The sequence below is a fragment of the Rissa tridactyla genome, chromosome 18, assembly GCF_028500815.1.
Source record: "Rissa tridactyla isolate bRisTri1 chromosome 18, bRisTri1.patW.cur.20221130, whole genome shotgun sequence".
In the NCBI taxonomy this organism is placed as follows: Eukaryota; Metazoa; Chordata; class Aves; order Charadriiformes; family Laridae; genus Rissa; species Rissa tridactyla.
The window spans coordinates 2,050,848-2,072,918 of NC_071483.1; the positions used below are offsets into that span (position 1 = coordinate 2,050,848).

A 22,071-nucleotide genomic window follows, 5' to 3' on the forward strand; every position below is an offset into this window, starting at 1 on the left:
AGCATAAATAACTCCTTGAGGCTGGCCCAGGCAGGGTGTCGCTTCCCACGTGACACCAGGAGCGGGTGAGAAAGAATAAATCTGACAAATTCTTTTTTTTGGGAAGCTTGAAATGCAAAGGCAATAGTTGGGAGTTGCACGTACATGTACTATGATGAGAAGTGCGAAGGGCAGAGGAAAGGGCCATGACACCTTGGACAAATTTTAACCAAATCTGCCCGAAGCTGAACATTCCAATCAGGAACAGATCTGTACGGGCCAGTTCCTGGGATGGGAATGGATCCTGTCTGGGATGGGAGCAGAACGGCCCATTGCACGAGGCCGTGAGCCCCGGCGTGGCACTGAGAGGAGGAGGCAGGGGGTCCCCGCGATCTGCTCGCACGGCCGCCTGCTGAGCCGGGCCTTGGGACACCCGCAGCGCCAGGATCCGCCAACACGGAGATTTTCTCAGTCGAGGGGAAAAGATTAGGGGAGATTTGAGACACGTGAAAAGAATAACTGCGGCAGCAGCAGGCACCGTTCCGGCGCATCGGGGCAGCTTTACCTTTCCTAAGCACAGCAATTAGCTCTGGCCATTCCCAAGCCTGGTGCCTGCTTGTTTTTCTTTTGGTAATGGAAACATTTTCAGAGCTTATCTATGTATCAAAGCCTGGCCCGAGTCCTAGGCTGTAATAGAGGTCACTTGGCTGTGGAAATTAAGGAAATACTTGTCTGTCATGACATTGCCACTGGATTTCTGCAACCTCCTGATCTTCACCCCAGAAAACGGTGTGGGAAAGAAGGCAAGGGAGATGTGAAGTGTTGCACTGGAGCAGATTTCTGGGGTTTGAATTCTGGAAAAATTTTTCTCCAGAAAATCATTTCAATGTGTTTTCTTCCCCCTCCCCCCCCCCTTTTTTTTTCTTCTTCTTGCAATAGTTTGAAAAGAATTAGTTTTCTAGGTCATTTTGCATGGAATCAGAACAAGGATCTACAGCTGAGCCCACGAAGGAAGGAAAAAGCACACACACGCTCTCACACAAGGCAGCGAAGAGAAACGCCAGGCGAGAGTTGCCAACTTGCAGGCGGCCAAAAAAGCAGACGGGAAAACCAAACCGGGGACGTTAGCGGAGAGAAACTGGGACATTGCAGCCCCAGTGGTATCCAATTTCAAAAGACCGTGTCTTACCACAGACGCATGTCTCGGAGCTCTGCATTTCACAGCAGCAGCATGGGGTTATGTGTTCCCCTCGAAGCATGAACAAAGCTGCCATGAATGCTAATGCAAGGAGCCAGCTGGGGCAGCGGGAAGGGGAAGGAGCAGGCATGGCCCCTGCGAGCTCTCGCTGGGCACTGCAGAGCTTTTCACCTCCTGAGGGGCATGGACATGTCCGGGTGGATCCCGCAGCCCCTCTGGAGCTGTGTTCCTCCCGGTGAGGACCTCTGCATGCCTGGAGGAGGGACCCGGCAGCATGGACTGTCCGGCAGAGGAATAATCCAGCACGATGGGAAGCGGTTCCCAGCCACGAGCAGTCAGCAGTGGGTCTGGCCAGCGCGGACAGATGACAGTGCAGGAAGGAGAGGTTGGCTGCTCCATGGCAGAGCCCAGCCCAGCTCCTTCCAGCGCTGCTGCCAAGCCCTGTCTCGTGAGAGCGAGTTTCACAGGCTCATGGGGACAGTGCGTGGGACCAGTGTTACTGCATCTCTCATCCCATCTTCCATTGCAGGGGATGCTCAGCGCAGGACCCAGCCACAGCCCTCACATGTGGAGCTGCGGAGCATGGGGGCGGCAGTGAGGTGGGAGCAGAGTGAAGACGGCAGCGTGGAAGGGGCAGACGGCATTTCCCCATCAGCAGGAGCTCAAGGACCTGGAGGCCTCTTGGCCACATGCAGCAAGGAGCAGCCCCGCAGGGATGACAGGACCGAGTCTCTTCAAAAGCAGCAGGACTTGTGGGCCACCTGCGCTGGGGACACTGGGCAGCAGCAGCCCTGAAGGCAGAGGTTGGGTTTGGGCTCCCCACTGGGCTTGCCCAAGCCTGGGGAGGTGAAAAGTGTTCCTTTACTTTTGCAGCTGAGGCTGCTGCCCTGGGGTGAGCCCTGTCGCTGGAGGGGAGCTCCACCGCTTGCCTGGCACAGATTCCCCCCCAGGCATTGCCCGTGCCTTACTGGCGGCAAGTTGGGGTGCCGCTGGCTTGGGGAAATGCTCCCCGAGCTCCGCCAGCACCCAGCGGTGGTTTTACCTGGCTGTGAGCTGCACCGACATGGTTTTAACCAAGCCAAAATAAACCCCAAATATCTGCTCCAATGCTTTTAGCATTTTAGCCTTTAATAGCATGTCCTGCCCAGAGATGCCTCCATGCTCCTGGGGAGTCTATTTTTGGGACAGAAAAGGTGTCTGACACCCTGAAGAAACCAGCCCTGTCACTCACTAGGTGGCACCGCAGGCTGGCAGGAGCCCCCACAGCCCCGGGGCCCGGCCTGACCCCCCAGGTGGGGGTCCCAGCCCTGGGACCAGGCTGGGGCAGCCCGGGGGGGCCCTGCACAGCTCCCTGCCGGCTCGGGGTAACCCACAGGGGCACGGCACGGCCCTGCGCCGTCGCGGTGAGTCAGCTGAGCTCCCCGAGCAGGGCAGAAGGCCAGCAGGGATTTTCCTTGCCAAATGAGAGGTTAAGCAGAGATGGGAGCTCGGTTGGGGTCCAGGAGGCACTGGCTTCCCCAGCCACCTCCCTGCGGCCCCCCAGCCGGTGGCTGAGGCTGCAGCTGCCCCCCTGCCCGCGTCCCCCCGTCCCAGGGGTTTTGGGAGAGTGATGTCCAGGGGACTCCCGTGCTCTGCCCTGCACCTTGCAAAGAGCCTGGCACACTCGCTCCTCTCCCCCACGGTTAGCAGGCACTGCTGCTCACGGGCAACACAAGCTGCTCCAATGCATAGGAAGAGGGGGGGAAAAAAGAAGGAAAACCAGCAGGGAGATATTTGAATCCTGTCCCACCAGCAGCTGAAACGTTCCTGCGCTACACTTGAAGGTTTTGTCTCTGGCTGGGATTCAGGGACCAGCTTTACAACAGCTGGGAAGGGGGCAGGGAGGGGGGGCTCGGAGCATGCTTCGGCTCCAGGTTTTGCTGTGTGTTTTCCGACATATGTGCTGAGCTGAACTCCTGATAAGCCATTCAGCCCAGCAGTAAATCAGCCACCGGCAGCCAAGCCTTCTCCAGTTTCTCTTCACAGAGCCAAGACTTCAGCTCCCTGGAGGGTCTGGGTCTGTGTGAGCCCACGGGGAGGACTCCGGCAGCTCTTCCCGCTTCCCAAGAGCCAAACACCAACGCAGCGGGTCCGGGCACTGGAGCCCCAGCGCTGCCAGCGATTTAACACGTGTGGAGTTTCTGGTCGCTGCTCTCCAAGGGAGGAAATGTCTCTCCCGCTCTCCCCTCGCTAGGCTGGGTCTCTTTCCTTTCCCAGCTGGTGCAAAACGCAGACAGGGAAAACGGAATAGGTGGAGGAGTGGAAAAGCCTTGCAGGGAGGGCTCAGGTTTAACAGTGGTGAGAGGGAGATGTGGGGAATGCCGGGGCTCCTGTGCCTGGGCTGCGCCTCAGAGCTGCCAGCAAAGGTGCGGGAGGATGGGAGAAAAGGCTCACGGGTCCCCTTTGTGCCCCGGCTCCCAGAGTGAGGGACCCACGGGTGCCCACCCAGCCCCAGCAAAGGGCTCTGCTGAGCCTCTCTCCACGCCCATCCTTGTCCTTCCACACTGGGTTAAGGAGACCTAAACACCCCCTCTGTGCTCAGCCGAAGATGCTTTGGAGAGCAGCACCCTCGGCCACGCCAGGCTGCTCCCGGGAGCCCCGACCCCGAGGGGAAGGGGAGGACAAGAGCCTGGTGGCTGCGGGATGCCACGGCCCCTTCCCGCCACGATGGCAGGTCTCCCAGACACCCGCGGCCCCGTGTCCTCCCACCCCTGCAGAGTGCGTCCCTTACCCAGGTACTGCCCTTTGCCTTCGCGGAAGGGGGGTCCCAGGGGTCCCTTCACCATGGGCTGCATGTACTTCACTTGGGCGTAGCCCCCCGCGCCGCCTCCCGCCGCCGAGCGAAGGCCGAGCACCATCACCAGCACCACCAGCAGCGCCACGGTGTCCGGCAGCATCCTGCTCCCCACTGCTCCTGTGGACAAAACGACAGTGAGAGCGGGCACCCGCAACCCCCGTCCGCACCCTCCCTCCCGCGAGGATCAGCCGGGGACCTGGGAAGGATCCTGGCGGCCGCAGGACTCCGCTGAATTTGCTTTTTTCTGGACCAGAGATGCCCTGAACACGTTACCCTTCCCAGCACGTGCCAGTGGCGAGATGCACAATAAATACAGAGTTTCTGAGCAATAACTAACCCCGGGCACCCAGCAGAGCCTCTCCGAGGCTGCCCCGGTGCCTGTTTGTCTGGGGCTATGCCCATGTCAGGCTCCCCTTGTATATTTTTAACATACATAAGAAGAGGCAGGACAGAAACCCCAGCCCGCTGAGCCCAGCGTCTCTCCAGCGAGCAGCGTCTCCTCTAACAAAAGCCGTGCCCGCTGTGGCCGTGGCTCCCACGGGTGGCGGGGGCTGCCAGCGCCGAGCCCTGCCTGCCCCGGGAGCGGCCGGGTGGGCGCTGTGTCTCCCAAACGCGTGCTGCGTCTCCCGGTGGGTGCTGGCCCAAACCCACGATGTTGGAGCCCGGGACCGGCTGCGTTGGTGGCTCGGCTGCGGCGCTTTGTGGGCAGTGACGGGAGCTGGCTCAGAGGAAGAGGGACAGGAGCCCTCGGCCAGGAAAGCCCAGGGGAGGGATGCAGCGCTTGGGAGCAGCAGCCTCTGCCTTAAGTGCTTGTTTATTTAAAATAAACACCCTCTATAAATATACCTCTCCTCTAGCAACTTTTTCTGTGCCGGGGCCACGCACGGAGGAGCGAACAGATCGGTTTGCAAAGAACATTTATTTTCGGAAGCTTAAATAACATGTGATGCCAAAGAGCTTTGCTGGTTTTCCTCCTTCTTGCAATAATTGACCCGTGGTGGTTATTAATGAGAATTAAGCGCTCTGCCTCTCCCGCCGGGGAGCAGGGGCAGGGCTGCTGCGCGCCGGGATTTCATCGGAATTTCCTGAATCGCTTTTGCTGAAGCAGCAGCGACAAAAAAAAAAAAAAAGCTGCAGCCTGGAGAAAAAAGCAACCCCAAAAAGCCCCTAAATTAAAACAAAATTAAAGCAAATTAAGTAGAGGGAGGGGGGGAGCCCTGGCGTGGGATTGTTCCTGATGCTACGAGTGCTTGGCGGGTTGTCGGAGGTCTGCAGTGACGCAGAGCCCCGAGCGCTGCTCTCCTGCCCAGGACGTGCCCACCGAGCCGGGCGCCCTGTGCTCCCCGCGCTCTGCTCGGGGCTGGCAGGGACGGCGACGCCGCTGCCGCTGGCGGCACGACGGAGCCCGCGCCCTGTGAGGATGCAGGCGGCCAGGGCGGATGCTGAGAGAAGAGCTCAGCTCTGCCCGCCCCGCCGGAGCCGCGGTGCCGGTGCTGTGCCGTCCCCAGCGCGGCATCGGGAGGTGAGGCCGTGGCCGCGCTCCTGCCGTGCTGGGGCTCGGGCGGGCGCGGGCAGGGACACGCATGACGGCCACCATCAGCCGCCGCCGAGGCACGGAGAGGGCCTTGCCGCCGTTATTGTTTTTCTGTCTTCGGGGTCGAGAAGAGGAACGCTTATTTTTATGAAGCATTATTTTACAAGGATTTGTTTAAGGGAAAAAGAATCCCATTTTAAGGGATTGCAGCTGTAAAAATACAGTTTCTGCTAAATAAAAGAGGAGAACAAACCCCTGAATCAGCTATTTATTTGTTTTCCTTACCTGGTATGACCCCTGTGCCTCCATCTCTAACTCCCTCCCTTCCCAGCTCTCTTTTCTCCCACCTGGGCTTTATCCACCCCTGCTGCTCCCCTCGACGGGGGTGTTTCACAGGATGCCGCTCACCGCTCCGAAGCGCCCACACCAGAGAGCAGCCCCCTGGGGTGGCTCAGCCCCTCGCCATGTCCCCCTGTCCTTCTGCAAGACCTCAGCCCTCGGCGACACAGGTCTGGGGGGGAACCATGGCCAGAGGGAAGGGAGAGGGGGACAAGGTCATCCGTCTGCTTTGGCTCCGGCCACAGTGTCGCTGCGCGTCGGATGCGTCATCGAGTCCTCCCCTGCTCCGCGCCGAGGTGGCCGCCTGTCACCCGGCATCTCCAGACACGGGTTTAGCTCCTGCGCGTTCTCCCTTGGGCCGGACGGGTCATTCCACCTGCACCCGCTCTCCCAGGGCGCTGCGGGGGCAACAGGGGGTCTGGTCTGAGACCCCCGGGCATGTGTCTCCGTCCCTCAAGGTAAAGGGGTCTCCGGTGTTTTGCCGTCCCCCACGGCGGCGCCCGGCACCGGGGCAGGAGGCCTCACGTTACCCAGGCTCTCCAGGCGGTGATTTAATAAGAATAAAATGGAAACATCTGGAGTCTCATATGACGGATAAAGTGTGCACAACGTGTCTGCGAAGAGGCTCTTTCATGCCTGAAATCTCCTGTGTTATGAAATGATAATTAATCACACCGAGCAGCCACGCAACGTTCGCATCTCCCAGGGCAGGTGGCAAACGTTGGCTGGTCCATGGCGCAGACGGGGCCACTGCGCCCGTGACAGCTCCGGCCGGGTGCCACCGGCCCATCCTCCTGCGGGGCCGGCAGCCGCTCCGGTCCGGCCAGCTGAGATCCCACCGGGAGTCACTTTTTCCCCCCCTGGGAGCAGGGGAGATGCTCGGGGGGCTCCCGAGCGTGGCCCCTCCTGCCCCAGTGCTGTGGGAGGGGGGTCACCCCGCTCTGCCACCCAGGCACCACGTCCAGCCTTCAGAGGCAGCTCCGGACCCCCCCCACACCGTCTGGAGTGCGGCCACAGCCGCTCCATGCAGAAGAGCCAAGCCCGGCAGGAGCAGCTGGGCCAGGAGAGCTCACAGCGGGGGAGCGCTCCAGGGGTGCGGGGTCGCGGTGCTGCTCCCCCCACGGCGCTGGAGCAGGGACGGGGCTCGGGGGGCAGCGGGGGCCCGACCCCGGGGGCAGCCGGTGCGGCGGCACGGCACGGCACGGCACGGCACGGCGAGCCCTGGCAGGGCTTCAGAGCATGCTGCCGCCGCGCTAACTGTGCAAGTGTCTGCTCCCCTGGCAGCCGGTGAGCAGACGTGTTAAAAACCCCTGGCACGCAATGAAAGCTCCGGGAAAGGGAAAAAAAATCTCACACTTAAAGCATGAGAAAGGAGACAAGAAATGTCACCTTGTTCTCGCAGGAGCGCGGGGGCTCGGGCAGCTGGAGCCCGTTGCTCCAGAAACAGGCTGTGGCTTGTGCTGGTCGGCCCGGCGAGCTCCCGGCGCGCTCCCGGCGCGCAGCTCCCGGCCGTTCCCAGCGGAAGGGGGCTGCTGCCGCCGCCGCGCACCGTGCCCCGCTCCCCGCAGCATCCCTGCCAACGCTCCCCGGCACGGCCCTGCCCGCAGACCGGGCGCCTTCCCTGCGAGCACCGCGGCCGCGCGCTTCCTCCGCGCACACAACCCGGGGCTTGTTCCCTGAGCTGCAGCTGATTTATGGGCCCTGTTATTTATATATTAATTACGGGCCTGGCAGGCAGGCACCGCGCCTGCTCCCTTCAAGGCTAATTATTTTTTAAGTCAATATATGCGATCCACGGGGGATCTGTGATTGCGGTTGAAGGTCAGTAAAATGGAGAACTTGTTTAAACCCGGCAATAAATGCACAATCCGTGCGGGGTGCGACGTGCCGCTCGCTCGCCCGCGCCCCCACTCCGTCCCCACACCGAACCCAGGGCCACGATGGCCCCCACGGAGGTTTGCTGGGGCACGGGAACGAGCCAGGATGGGGCCTTTGATGCGCTTCAACCCAGACTCATCGGCATGGTCCCGTCCCTGTCCCCGTCCCTGTCCCCATGCCGCACACGGGAGCACGGGGCACAGGCACAAGCTCTGCCAACCGCGGCAGCGGCTCGCCCCGGGCTGCGGTGAGCCATGGTGAGCACCGCGCACGCTCGGCCCGCTTGGGTGGACGCTGCAAAGAGAAAGCGCGGAGAAAGCAGCCGGCGCGTGTGGGTGGGCTGGAGCAGCGCGGGTTTGGACGCCGCCGTGTCCCATCCAGCCACTCCATCCTCCGGTCATTTGCAATGAGAAATAAAGCAGGGAGGTTTTCCAAGCCCAACACGGGGCTGGAGTGACTCCAGCGGGAGGTAGATGATTTGGTTTGCACTACACATGCTTTAAAAATAATAATAAAACGAGTCGAAAGCGAAAAGTGAGCTATTGAAATGGAGAGCGAGCACGTTGTTTCCGTAGGCCGGGCTGCGAAAGCCAAAGGCATCAGGCAGCAGCTCGGCCGAGCAGCGCCGGAGCGCACGGGGAGAGTCTTGGCACAAGCCGGTCCTTAAATGCATGACACCCGATCCCATCCAAAAGCTGCTGTACGCGCCGCGCAGACCCGGAGCCTCGCCCGCCCGTCAGCCCAGGGAACAAGAAAACATTTTCCTTGACGAAAGAAAAACACCCCACCCCGTGTGCAGGCGACCTCCTGCCACCCCTGCAGCGCCCACGCCTGGCCCCTGCCCAGCGCCGGCTGGGCATGGCATGGCACGGCACAGTATGGCATGCCACGGCATGGCACAGCATGGCACGGCACGGCATGGCAGAGCACGGTGCATCACCCCGTGGCACAGCCCTGCGGTGCCTTTGGCCCGGCGTGCTGCGGGTGGTGGCCACGTCCATCCGTCTCGCTCTGGTCCAGGCAAAGGTTGCATCCAAATTAACTCCGGGGCTGGGAGCTCTGTGCTAATTAACTCCTGCTGCGTCAGCGGGTACCGCGGAGGCAGGCAGGGGCGGAGGCCACGGGCTGAGCTGCTCTCGGTAGCCCCAGGCCAGCTGGAACGTGCGAAGCTCGGGGCACCCGTGGCCGTGCCAGGGCGCAGGAGAGGAGCTGGCGCTGGGGTGGCTGCGTCAGGAGGAGCCCAGGATGGGGGTACAACATGAGGCAGGGAGACACCAGGCCCTGCTCACTCCGTGGGTCATAAACCAGCTGGTTTGCAGGCAGCTGCCGAAGAGTGTGCTGCAAAACTGACCTGGGCATTTCTCCCTGTCTTGACTCGCCTCCCGACATGCCTGAGCCATGCGCGATGTGCAGAGAGCGGGGAGCACGCGGGAACCGCATCCTGCCCCACCACCGGGCAGGCGAGGCACCGGCACTCGGCCACGACGGGGGCCTGTGTGGTGCGCGCTGCCCGCAGTGCACGCTGCCCATGGTGCAGGGTGCATGGTGCCCATGGTGCATGCTGCCCATGGTGCATGGTGCAGGGTGCATGCTGCCCATGGTGCAGGGTGCATGCTGCCCATGGTGCACGCTGCCTGTGGTGCACGCTGCCCGTGGTGCACGGTGCCTGCGGTGCGCACTGCCTGCGGTGCATGCTGCCCATGACGCATGCTGCCTGCTGTGCACGGTGCCCGCGGTACACGCTGCCCAGAGCCAAGAAGCCCGTGGTCTGACAGCGGTGCTGACAACGGGGTCGGTGCCGCCGCTTGATCCCGCAGGCGCCAGGTCAGGGATCAGCTAAAGGCGGATTAATGACCCTCCGCGTGTGTGTGCCGGGAGCGCAGCAAGGCGTGAGCCTGCCGCAGGTCACAGCTCAGGGCTTTAATCCCTCACCTCCAGCTGTCAAAACTCCTCCGCGGAGCGTGGCAGAGCCCGGTCTGAGCGCTGCGGCGCGGATGGAGCTGAGGGTGCGCAGGAGGCGAAGCCATCCCTGGGGAACGGTGGGCACCGTGGCGTTTGGAGACCTGGGCAGAGATCTCCGGGTCTGCGCTGGCTTGGACCCGGGTCTGGCTGGAAAACCCCGGCCTGAAGCTGCGGAAACGCGAGGTTTCTGCCCAAGGCACGAGGCTCAGCCCAGCACCCCTGGGTCGCCCTGGTCCTCTCGCCAAAATGTGGCTGGGATGTCCCCCTGGGTGCGCACGGAGGCGAGCGAGACCCAAGGGACATGTTGCCCCCCTCGCCCCGGCCCCAACGGAGGGTTTCTGCGCCCCAAGCCGCCCCAGTCCCATCCTCCCCCCCCCGCCAGCCTCAGCTCCACCGAAATACCAGACTGCGCACAACATTAATAGCAGGGTTGCCTGCCAGGTGCATAGTTTGACCAGTCGGATCACACATGCCAAACCACAGGTATTTTATGAGACGTTTCCTGTTATGAAGACATTTTTGTGGGGATTCATTTTTTTCCTTCCCCTCTTCTTCCCCTCTCCTCCTCCTCCTCCTCCTCCTCCCGGCGGGACGGTGGCCTGCCTGGGGGGCAGCAGCACTGTCGTCCCTGATAGCCAAAGGATGGAGCAGAGCGAGAGCCGAGGATGGAGCTGGGGCGTACAGCGAGGACGGTGGTGCCGGAGGGTCCCGTCTCCTTGGCCACCCCGGCAGTGGCCAGGCAGGGTCTGGAGCCCCTCTCCTGGGATCTCCGTGCCGGCACAGCGGCCGGGGCCAGGGTCCCGATTGCCGCATGAGCCCCAGTCCATGCCGCAACCTGAGCACAGATCCTCTGCCCAAACCCTGGAGTGGGATGTGGAGCATCTGCCCAGACACCGCGGGGAGGGACGCGGGCTGCGAGCCCGGCGAGCTGCAGGAGCTCCAGGGCATCGCTCCCCGAGGGACGCCGGCTCGGTCGGGCAAAGCATCCCGGCTCCAGGGAAAAAGAAGCTCTGGTGGGAAGCAGAGGGTGTTTACCCGGGGTCTGTGGGTCAGACACCGCTTTGCCCTCGCAGCCCCTGCGCAGAAACGGCGTTTTCTAACGCAACGGGCATTTTGCAAAGAAATCTTGCTAAGCCTGGAGGGACCCGCAGAGAGCGATTCCCATCTCGGGGAATTTGCGGGCAAGTGGCCATCAACCGCAGACATTTAAACTTCCAGCCTCGTGCTGGGGTCACCAGCTTAATTACAACGAGCCGTGGTCCAGGCCAGAGCCTTTTGGGGCCGGGGTGCTCAGGGGGGCCGGGGTAGCTCACTTGGGGGGCTGCTGCCTGTGCTGTTGGCTGGGATGTGTGGGGTCGGGATGGCCTGGAGACCTCCCGGGTCCCCGTCCACGCTGTCTCTGTGGAGCACCGGGGCGATGGGCAGCACAGAGCAGCCTGCTGCTGCTGGAGCCCGTCACACCGGCACCAGCACCACGGGGGGACGCAGGTTCTGCTCCCAAGTGAAGGCAGCGACGCTGGGGCTGCTCCAGCCGCTGCCCGCGCACCCCGTGGGGAGGGTGTCCCCGTGACGGGGGATGCGGGCGACGGAGGAGCAGTGGGAGCCCGTAACAGCACTGGGGAGCCGCTGCCGTGGGGAGCTGCTGGCGACAACAGGAGCCCTGCGGTAGCTTCAAAGCTCACTTGGGAGGACCTGCCCCTGGGCTGCCATCGTTTCCCTTCCTTCCAAGGCGGCCATGGCACGTGCAGCAGCATTTTCAGCCACTTCCTCAGCACCAAACGAGCCACCACTGGTGGGAAATTTGGGGCCGGGGATGGAGAGGGCCAGAAATGCCCGAGCTGCTGAGAGCGAACAGGGGGAGAGGCAGGTCTGACCCCTGGACCTCCATTCCTCAGTGGATTAGGTTTTAAGCAGCGAGAGGCTGCTCTGCAGGACCTGTCCGTGCGACCATGTCCAGGGGCTTCTCCCGCCCTTGGGGTGCCATCCCAGCCCCTCCGTCCACCAGCCCCAACACCCGTCTCTCCTCTCGCCTCCTGCAGGAACCCCCACGGCGGCTCCGGGTGCACCACGGAGCCTCAGCGGCAGCGCTGCCCTCCGGCAGGACAGACTCGCTCCGTCCGTTGTGGCCTCGTGCCACGGTTGAAACAGGCTCCGGAGCAGCGGGAGCACGTGGGGACAGCAGCTCCCCAGCCGGGTCCCCGTGTCCCCGGCAGAGCTGGTGCCACTGGTCGGCCGCTCGCTCCCTGGCACAGCGTCACCCCCATGGTGCCCCCCGTGCCATTGCTTTCCCTGGGGGAGCATCACCGCTCCCCACCAGCGCCGCCCTCCGCCGCTCTCCTGGCTGCCCAGATACGACGGCAAATTTGTGAGCTGCTGCGAAAACTTCTTCCCGTGTGCGAAACGCCAAGGAACATAACCCCGGCCCCCGCCCCCGCCAGCGAGCCTGGCTGCCCGGGATGGGAAACTGCCTTGCAGTGTTTATCCTAACAGTCATTTTATTTTAATGTCAGGGGTTGAAATCCTGTCTCCCTGGTTTTGCTGGGTCCTTTGATCTCCGTTTCCTTTTCTCTTCCAGCTTTTTAGCAACACCCCCAGGTGTGCCTGTGTGCGCCGGGCTGGTGCCTTTGCTCCGGCAGCTGCCCGCGCCGTGCACGTCCTCCGCAAAACCCGCTGGTGACACCCACTTCACCCTCGGAACACCGTTTTCTTGGGGTTCCAGCACTTGGGGGGCGACCCCAGAGCCCAGCTCCCGGCCCCCAACAGGGCAAGACCCCGGTGGGGGCACCCCGGCTGCAGCAGCCTCCCCCCCCCCCGCTGCAAACCCTCCCGGCGTCACCACGCCTCGGCTGCCACCGCGTCCCATCCCGGCGGGTCGGTCACAGCCCTTGGGGACGGGGTTGCCGGCATGCCTCTGCACAACGGGGTGGCCGCAGGTGACGGGGACGTGTCCCAGCTCGGTGCCGGGGCCCGCGCTGCGCCTGCACCACGTGTCAACCCGGGCAGGTGCCATGCCACCGGTGGGGTCCAGGCGCGGCTTCCCCCCACCGCCATGTCCCCGAACTGGCCATTGCGCCGCTTCTGGGGTTAGCAGGGGGAAAATGTTGTTTGCGCTTCTCTAATATCTGCCTTCTGTTTTGCATTTGCCGTTTCTTCAAAGATAGGGAGCCGCCTCTGCCAAGATTCCTGAGGAGATATCCTCAGCAATGCCGACCACGCTCCCCACCGCACTCAAAGAAAACAAATGTCAGGCCAAGGATTGATATGAAATAGTTTAAAAATGAGAAAAAGCTGCCTTAGAGCTAGGTTTACATTAAAATAAATTTCAGGAGCGGGAGGCTCGGCTGCGTCCCTCCCCGGCGGGCGGGCGGGCGGCGCGGGGGGACGGGGTGACCTGCCGGGGCGGTGCAGGGGCTCTGCCCACTCCCAATGCTGCCCGCGCCACGGCGGCACGTGGCCCAGCACCGGCGGCTCCCTGCAGCATCGCAGGGGTCACCAGGGCGAGATGCTGCTCCCTGAGCACGGCGGGGTGGCAGGGGGGTCCTGCTCCCCAGTGCTTCCCACCAGCATCAGCGGGGCACCGTGGGCACAGTGACCCTCTACTCTGCAAATCCCCCCCGGGTGGTCGCTAGCCCCCCATGCCACCACCCACCCTGCCCGGGTCCCATCCCGGGGTCTCCCCGGCGCAGTATCCCGCCAGGGAACGGGACCTCCTGGGCACGGGGGGGCGTTGGGTGACCTGCGGGGCATCAGGGAGGAGACATCCCTCGGCTGGGGGGGTCCCTCAGCTGCCTGGCCCTCGCCGTGCCCCAGGAGGGGACTGGCAAGCCCAGCCTTGGCGCGGGGCTGTCAGGGGGTTGAAGCACATGACTTTGCTGCGGTCTCAGTTAACCCAGGGAAGAAAATGAGCAGCGGCTTCTCTCTGGGCGAGGGGGCTCCTGGCAGGACCCTCGTCCCCCGCTGCCGCAGCCTGAACCCTCCCCATCCTGCTGCCCCGAGCGCCCCATCCTGTCCCCATCCTTATCCCCGTCCCCATCCTCATCCCCATCCCGTCCCCCTCCCTTTTCCCCATCCTGTCCCCCTCCTTATTCCCATCCTGTCCCCATTCTTGTCCCCATGCCATCCCTATGCCCATCCCATCCTTATCCCCATCCCATCCCCATCCTGTCCCCCTCCCTTTTCCCCATCCTTATCCTTATCCCTATCCCATCCCCATCCCACCCCCATCCCCTGTTGCCCCCGGGGCCGTGCACCACAGAGAAGTTTTTCTGGCAGGGCAGCAGCAGCGAAGCTGCTTACACATATTCACACCCCGGCGAGGGGCCGGAGCGCACGCTTTTCAGGCAGCACTTTAGTTTATCTTATTTAATTTAATTTATGTGAGCTGATGTGAGATCCCAGCAAGCCCGAGGTGTTCGGTGGAAACTCTGACAAGACGCTCCCCTCAACCGCGCTCCCGCCTCCCGGCCGGCCTGGCCCCGCGCTGACGGCTGGGCTTTCAGATTTTCCTCCGCGCTCTGCGATGACCGTTTCGGCGGGACCGGCGCCACGGTGGGTGTGGAGCCCCCGCAAGGCCACGCTCCCGGGGCTCCGGCTACAGATCCCAACTGCCACCCCGGCAGCGGGCAGCCCCCACGCCACCCCCCAGCACGTGCCCCTCCGACGGGATGGATGCGGGTTGTGAAAAAGCAGGCTGATTTTTTTCCCAGAATTTTGTTTGGAAAAAATTTGCTCCTCGACGCTGTCACAAGATGTTTCAACATCGCTGAATCAGCTGCTTTGATTTTTCAATTTGAAATTTTTTTTTTTTTTTTCCTTTTTTAGTTTCCACATTTCCTTTGTCTCGGAGCCGAAAGCCTCACAGGGAATTCCAGCGGCACCGCTTTCCTGGGGATTATGCCAAAACCCCCCCATCCCCCCCGAGTCCTGTTGCAGGGGCAGCAGCGAGTGCCATGGGGCAGCTCCGCTCCCCTCGTCCCTCACGGCTCCCGGGGCTCGGCAGCCGGGAGCCGTGTCCTGGGGGACACGGAGAGCCGCTCGCCGTTCCCACGTGCACCATCTCTATTTGTCATAAACAAAGAGCTTCCAACCTCAAGTAATGCCCATGTGCTGCTACCCGAAGCCACAATCTTATTACCAGGCTCCCAATTTCCAGGGCAATTGAGTGTCTCATTTAATTTGCTTTAAAGGGTTCCAGATCCCCCTCGCCTGCCCCTGGCTGGACCCTGCGCCCACAAACCATGTTCATCTCCTGCTGCTTCTCCTGACATGGCACGGACCCAGATGGCACCGGGGCAGCCCAGAGGAAAACAGGATGGATTTCGTGTGCCCCAGACCATCCCAGGGGAAAAAACCGCTTCTCGACCCATGTCGGAGAAAAGGAGCGGTAGGAGCGGCCAGGAGAGTGCCAGGAGTGAGACGGATGGGAAAGGCACGGAGGAGCTGGTGACCTCCGCAGGGTCCGGGACTCAGGAGCCCCAGGGCCAGCCCGGCCGCCCCATGGACACAGGGCACTTGCCCTGGGTGTTGGGGCTACCATCACCCCTTGCCAAGCGCCACTGGGGAGCTGGAGTTCAAGCACCACTGGAAATCAGGGCAGAATATCCAGAACATTTTCTTAGTGGGACTCACTTGTTTCTGTTAGAGATGCCAGCCCTCGGACAGACACGCAGCCAGCGGCGTGCGGGGCCGCCCCCACATCCCCATGTCCCTGCAGTCTCCCAGGGGCACGTTTTGCTGGAGGACAGGACGGAGCCCGCAGCGGGGACGGCACAGGGCCATGTCCCGCGGTCCCATCCCAGGGGCACCAGCGTGCCAAGTCCGGGAATGACTTGGGGGGGAGCGGGGAGGGCTGTGCCAGCCACCGCGGCCGGCCGAGCCGGGTGCTGAGCCGAGGCCATGGGACGCACTTCTTACAAAATCTTTTGTTTAGGCTTCAAGCTGAAAAAACATCCAGCTCCTCTTTTCCAGGCAGAGTTTTCCTCCGGGCGGTGTCATGTGGGAACCTCCCTCCGTCCCCGCTCAGGACCCGCTGCCCAAAGAGGGGCTTGTCCTGCGGCGGCACGGCGCTGCGCCCGGCGAGCACCCCCCCTCTGCGTGGGGCACCCCCGTTCTGAGCACAGGCACTGGGAGGCTGCCGTGCTGCTCGGGGGGGGCACTGGTGCCCGTCCCCACACCCGAGGGACCCCAATGCCGATCCCGATTGTCCCCCTGCACCAGGACCCAGATCTGGGAGCGGACCCGGCCCGGGGCAGCCACTGGCGTGTTGCCGCCTTCTAGGAAACAGCGAGTGCGTGGCAGCCCCGGCTCGGGCCAGCGCTGGGCGTCTGCCCCGCGGGTGCCGCGCTGCCACGCTCGCCTGGCATTTATGAGTCTTCACATGTGGCAATGAAACATGGGGAAAAAATTAAAGCGACCCATTCATCCCATTTTTCTAGAGGACAATTATAAAAAAGAAAAAAAAAAACCCAAGGAAAAGAGAAAAGAAACCCTTCAGCCTTCAACCCGGGAGCTATTGTGCGGGAGCGGAGCAGGGAACGGCGGCGCTGGCTGGGCTGGGGGCGGCACAAGGACGGCAGCGGGCAGTGCCCCCCGATCCAGCCCGGGGAGGGGTGATAGCCCCCCAGCCACCTCGCCGGGCAGGTCCGGGTGCGCCCCAAATCTCGCACCGAGGGGCTGGCGGGACCCTCCCCAGGGACGGGCAGCACCAGCCTCGCTGCTGTGATGGAAATAACCGGAATAAGCAGAGCTGCTCCGCAACTGGGGAAGTGCCGGAGCGATGCGGGGCTCCGGAGGATCCCACCCCATCCCCAGGGCTCCACCAGCCCACGGCGCGCCTACGGCACGGCCGGGCTCCCGGGAGCCTTCCTGCACAAGCCCACAGACATTTTCCATCTCATTTACATCAAGAACATTAAAATGCTGTTTTCCGAAGGCACGGCACATTGAAATGCCAGGCCCTGGGTGGAATGTGGCGGGGGCTCAGTGGGAGGACAGCTGTGGCTGCGGCCGGGTGCCAGGAACCCCCTGGCCGTGATGGCCCTTGGCACGCTGCAGCCAGTCCCCAGGGGTGGCACCGGGGTCTCCAGGGCCACTGCGGGCTCCGTCCCTCCGGGGGCACCACAGGCAGCACCGTCAGCATCGAGCAGAGGCGGCCGGTGCGAGGATCCCAGGACAGGGTCCTGCCCCCGTGCTTGGCTCCCGGCACCGGGCTCCTTTTGTCGGGAAGTCACGGCCGCCCCCTCCCACGGCCCCCGCTGGGCTCTGCCAGGGCCAGACCGTGACCCCGGCCAGACGGGCTTCCTCCGCCAGCAGAAAGCAAACGCCGCGCGAGGCCACTGTCCCACGGCCTCTGACCATCCCTGCCCGGGCCAGCCCAGCGCTGCAGTGAAAATCCGGCATGCGGCCAGGCAGCGCTGGGCACGGAAGGCAAAGCCGTTAAAGCCAGCGCTTCCTCCTGGCTCTTCTCCATCAACCAGAGCTGGCCAAGGGGCCGTTTCGCCGCAGCCTCTCCATGCGGTGCCTGGTGCACACCGTGCCCCGGGGGTGCTCTGCTCCCCTCGTGGGTCCCTGCCAGCGCTGAAACCCCTTTTCCACGGCACCGTGTGCCTGCTCTGCCAGGGGGGTTTCTACGGGCATCCAGCCCCTGTGGCAAACCCAGCCCCGGGCACAGCTGGTGTCCGCTGCCCGCTGCTGGGGCATCCCTCCTGGCTGGGGGACAGCCAGCCCCAGGGGACACATCCCATGGGGAGGCTGGCGGGAGCAGGGACACATCCCGGCTGGCCAGGGCAGCCCACCCCGGTGCTGCTGGAACGGTGGGTGCCCGCCCGGCTGGAATGGGACACCCTGGGGCTGTTGCGCAAGGGTGGCCGGGATGGGAGTTGGGGAGCAGGGCTCCCCCCGCTCCCACCCCCAGCCCCGGGGCTGCCACTGCGAACACCCCGGCCACACGCGCCTTGGCAGGGCTATTTCGGGAGCTTTCAGCACCACCCAGAGAGGTGTCCGATGCTTTTATTTATAAACCCACTGGCTTCTGCCCAGCTCCAGCCGGCTCGCATGCAGGAAAAAACCCATCGGAGCCAAGACAAACAGAGCCAGCAGCATCCCCACACGGTAGGAGGTAGCGCCGAGCGGGCCAAGGATGCTCCGGCTGCACCGCCCGGCCCGGGGCTGCCCGGCAGGATGGTCATGCCCTGGCACCGCGGCCCCGGGGCTGGGCTTCAACAGCACAAGGCTGCTGCTCCGGCTGCGCAGCCACCCTGGGCAGACCCACGTGTGCCGGGGCTGCCGCGGAGCACGTGGGGGGCTGCAGGCAGAACCCCGAGTGATGCCCCCAGCACAGGTCCTGCTGCCCGGTGCCAGGCACCCGCGTGGGCAGCACAGACGTGCCCGTGCTCCCTCGGGGTCTGCTGAGCCATCGCGGGTAACTGCAGAACTGCAGTCACCATGGGACCCCGATGCTGCGGCTGCCCCCCGCTTCCCACTCTGCTCCCCAGGCACTTCACTGGGACAGTCGGCCCTGCTTGCGGTCAGCGAGGGATGCTGGGGGGGGCCGTACCTTAAATACCATCTGAGGCTGGGGCCGGAGCCCTCCTGCCCAAGGGCAGAGGGACGCAAACTCCCACAGATCACGCTGAGCTTGCCGAGCTCAGGTGGCCAGAGCCGAGGATGAGGGTCCAGCCCCATCCAAGGGGGCAAAAGGGCTGCCCACGGATGGGCTCCCCCCTGGGCACTGGCTCCAGCCCCCGGCAGCATGGCAACAATCGGATTATTGTCAGCTTGCCACCGGGGACACGAGTGTGACGGGGAATTCAACAAACCCGGCGCTTTCCGCCTGTCCCTCTGGCTTTCCCAGCCCAGGCTAATCCCCTAAGATGCCCCGTCAGCACAGCCACCGCCCCGCAGCCTGCACGGAGGGACGGCGGCTCCTGGCCCCCCCATCTCCCCTGGGCACCGGCCAGGGGCAAACGCGCTGGGTACCGTGGCCCCAGTGGCTCCCATCGGGCCCAAGGTGGGCGCAGACAAAGGCATCGTGAGCGCCAGCTCCAGCTGCTTCGGGGACTCGGCTAATGGGGTCCATTTGTTGGGTAGTTCTTGGAATAACAAATTGTATCATCCAAAAAAGCAAAACCACAAAAGGGGATCGGCTTGCAGCCCGGCTCACAAAAGCCCCTTGTCTGGAGGCCCCCCGCGCCCCCCAATCTCCCGGAGAAAACTCAATTTAACCAAAATGAACAGCGCGCCCGTCCCCGTGCTCTCACGCTCTCCCCACAAACCGCGGGGCGACACGGCTCAACCCGACACCGTGGCCGGCAAACCGTCACCCGGCTCGCCCCGCGACCGGCGCATCCCCAATGGCCCGCTGGGCTGTGCCGCGCCGCTCCCTGCCGGAGCGCTGCTGCCCTCGCCTTCATCTCTCCAGCAAAAACGTACCGCTCAGAGCCGGACGGTGCCCGGAGGGCTCTGGGCACATCACAGACCCTCCGCCATGGCCCGGGGGCCGCCAGCTCCCCCTGCGCTGCCGCAAGCCCCATCTCGGCTCCCCCTCAGCTCAGCAGCAAACACACAGCCCCGGCTCCGGCAGGGCTTGCATGGGAGTAGGGAAGAGTGAGCCACAGACTTGCCGGCAGCGGGATGAAAGATGAGGTTTGACACCTGCTAAACCCGCTAATCCTCCCCTTGTTCGTCGCTATCAGCTCTCCAGCGGGCCTGGAGCCCACCGGCCAGGTGGGAGGCAGAGCTTTCCAGCGAGCGAGCCTCTCCGGGAGCATGGCTGAGCGTGGCAGGGAGCGATCCCAGCCCGGCCGCTGGACCCGCCAAACAGACCCAGCGGCTGTCTCCCGTTTCTAAATCCCGCAGCCACATCCCACGCCTGCGCTTGCAGCCGGACCCCCGAGGTCTCCCGGGAAGTGCACCCAAGGTCCCAAGCGCCCATTTGCATCCTTGAGGACATGTTGCAGGAGGTTCCCATCTGGGTCCTGGGAGGCTGCACGAGGTGGAAAGGGCTGATGGAGGAGAGTCAAGCCCCTTCCCAGCGGGGCTGCCCTCCAAAATAGCAGGATTTGGGGCTGTTCTTCCAATGGAGATTGGACCCCAGGAGCAAACCCCATCTCATGCCAAGGGCCACCAGCAGCCGGCCCCACAGGAGTCCTGTCGTTGGAAAGGTGTCCCCTGCCATGCCTCCAGCAGCCCAGCAATGCGGCGGACAGAGGTTTGTGTCTCCCACAGCCCAGGTCTTCACACCTTCACGTGCAGGGCAGGAGCGCTGGCTGCCAGCCCCGGTCCAGGATCTCCGCTCAATCAGGTACCCCCAGCCCCAAAACTCACTTGAATTCTTTGCAACCCATCACCTGAGCAAGCCTGCTCGGGTTTTGGGCCAGCTTTCATCCCTGGACCAGCCGCCACCAGCCCAGGGACTCAAACAGGATTTGTGACGCCTGGTCCCACCCGCCCGGGATGCTGGGCCCCCGCAGCATGCGGGCACTGGGCTGGCAAACGGCCAGGCTGGCATTCGCCTGCCCTTTGGGCATGAACACGCCTGAACTCCCACATCCCATCCCCCGGGAGCGCAGGGTGGGAGACGGCTGCCGGGGTCCCGCAGACGGCTGCATCCGAGATGGTCGCTCCAGCATCTCCCTTCTTCCCAGCCGGCAGCGAGCCGAGGCCAGCCCAGCTCGGGACCAGGGGCGACCCCACCGTCACGGCTCATCTGCCGCGGGTAATTCGCTGCCTGCCCGGCAGCGCTCTCGCTGCATTCCTGCCCTAAGTACCGCAGATTTGCTGTGCTTTATGAAAAAACGAAAAGAATGTTTTAAATGAAATTAATTCTTACAAACCCAAGATTTCATAAAAGCGCTGCCTGGGCACGGTTTGGCACGGGCCTGCTCTTGTTCGCTCCATTGGCCTTCCCCTGGGGGGAGGAAAATACCGGGCTTGGTATAAAATAATTACAAACTCATTGTATGGCTCTGCTTATAACTGCTCGGAGGAGCTCTGGGGTCTCGTCCTAGCTCGTAGTTTACATTTGGCAATAACATCACACGTGGTCTTTAAGAAACTGCTACGGGAGAACGCATAATGGAAAAAAAAGCATCGGCGGACGTGCCGAGCAGCATCCATCGGCCGGCAGAGGGGTGCCGGGCACCTGAGCATCTCGCACGGGCGCCGTGCCACGTGAGCCGGCGCGGCACAGCACGGTGCGGTGTTTGGCACCGACGCGGTCCGGCTGCCGCGCAGACGTTTCTGTGCGGGCGGCGGGAAGGAGTGAGCGGAGGTTCGGGAGCAGGCACGGCGCCACGGGTGCTCGGGGCGGCCCCGCCAGCTTCCTTTGGCAGCAGGCAGGGGAACTGATGCGACGCTGCCCTGCTCTCCCTTTCATCTTTACTTTAAAAAGCCACTAAATTAAAACCACAAAGACACCCAAGCCCTGGAGCGACTCTCTGCTGTCCCGCCGGCCCCCGCGCCAGGGATGCTCGGCAGGACGCGGCACTCGCTCGTGGCCGGAGCAACTCGCAGCCGCCCTGACCTTGTTCTTTATGTAACGTAAAGCATTAGTTTCATCTGTTCGCAAGGCCACGAGCCGGCAGCCACGACTCCCAACGTGACCCAGAGGTCCGTGGGCACAAAGTGGTCGCCAGGCTCTGGGACCCTCGTGCCACCGCGGTCAGGGGGACGCCCCAGCCCCAGCTGCCCCCAAGGCACCTGGGCACGGCCCCGCATCGCCCGCTTTGTGGTCTGCTCTCGATGCCTGGGCTGCCCACCCCAGGGCTGCGGTCTCTGCCCGCCCGGCTGGGTTTATCAGCCTGACCCCTCCGGGGCCCAAGGTATCTGAAATTAAAGGCAAAGAAAAGACAAAAGTATCGCCGCTGTAATCCAAACCCAGGACCTTCGGGGATCTGCCTGTGGGTTGTGAGCGCCAGACTGGCAATATCAGGAAATATGAAGAAATAGCAATAAAAGTAGGCTTGTTTCTCTCCGCTGGCTGGCTGGCTTACAGGACACTGGAGCAGCTGAGAAATACCTTTCTGCAGCCATTGACAATGCATGTTTGAGGCTGAAAATATGCTTCCCTGGCAAAAGCCCACATCTTTAACCCCGGTGGGCACCAGCGGCTCTCCCCGTGGGTCCGGGAGCGGGGCAGCAGGGCGAGCAGCGGGACCGCGCAGCCGCCCCGGGCACGCAGGAGCCGCGGGGGACGTGGCTCTCGGCTGCTGACACGGAGCCGCCGAACAGCGAGCAGGATGCGAAGGCGATAAGTGGCAAGTGTTGAAATTAAAGCCACGCTGAAAGCAAAGGAGCCGTTGCAGCTCCCCGCCGTGCCAAGCCTCCCGTCGCCTTATCGGTGATTCC

At 63.2% G+C, this 22,071-nt stretch overlaps 1 protein-coding gene across 2 annotated transcripts in view; it reads right to left on the reverse strand.

The window, feature by feature from the left end:
* Positions 1-22,071, reverse strand: part of COL8A2 (collagen type VIII alpha 2 chain) — a 30,796-nt gene that overhangs the window by 3,009 nt on the left and 5,716 nt on the right. Inside the window, exons 1-2 of one of the 2 annotated variants that reach the window (XM_054223772.1) lie at positions 4,447-4,672; positions 3,948-4,130 (exon numbers count right to left, since the gene is read on the reverse strand). In XM_054223772.1, coding sequence (XP_054079747.1) covers positions 3,948-4,113 — 166 coding nt within the window. In that variant the 5' untranslated portion in view covers positions 4,114-4,130; positions 4,447-4,672. Of the gene's footprint in view, positions 1-3,947; positions 4,131-4,446; positions 4,673-22,071 lie in introns of those variants that run through there. The other variant, XM_054223773.1, reaches the window with a different exon arrangement.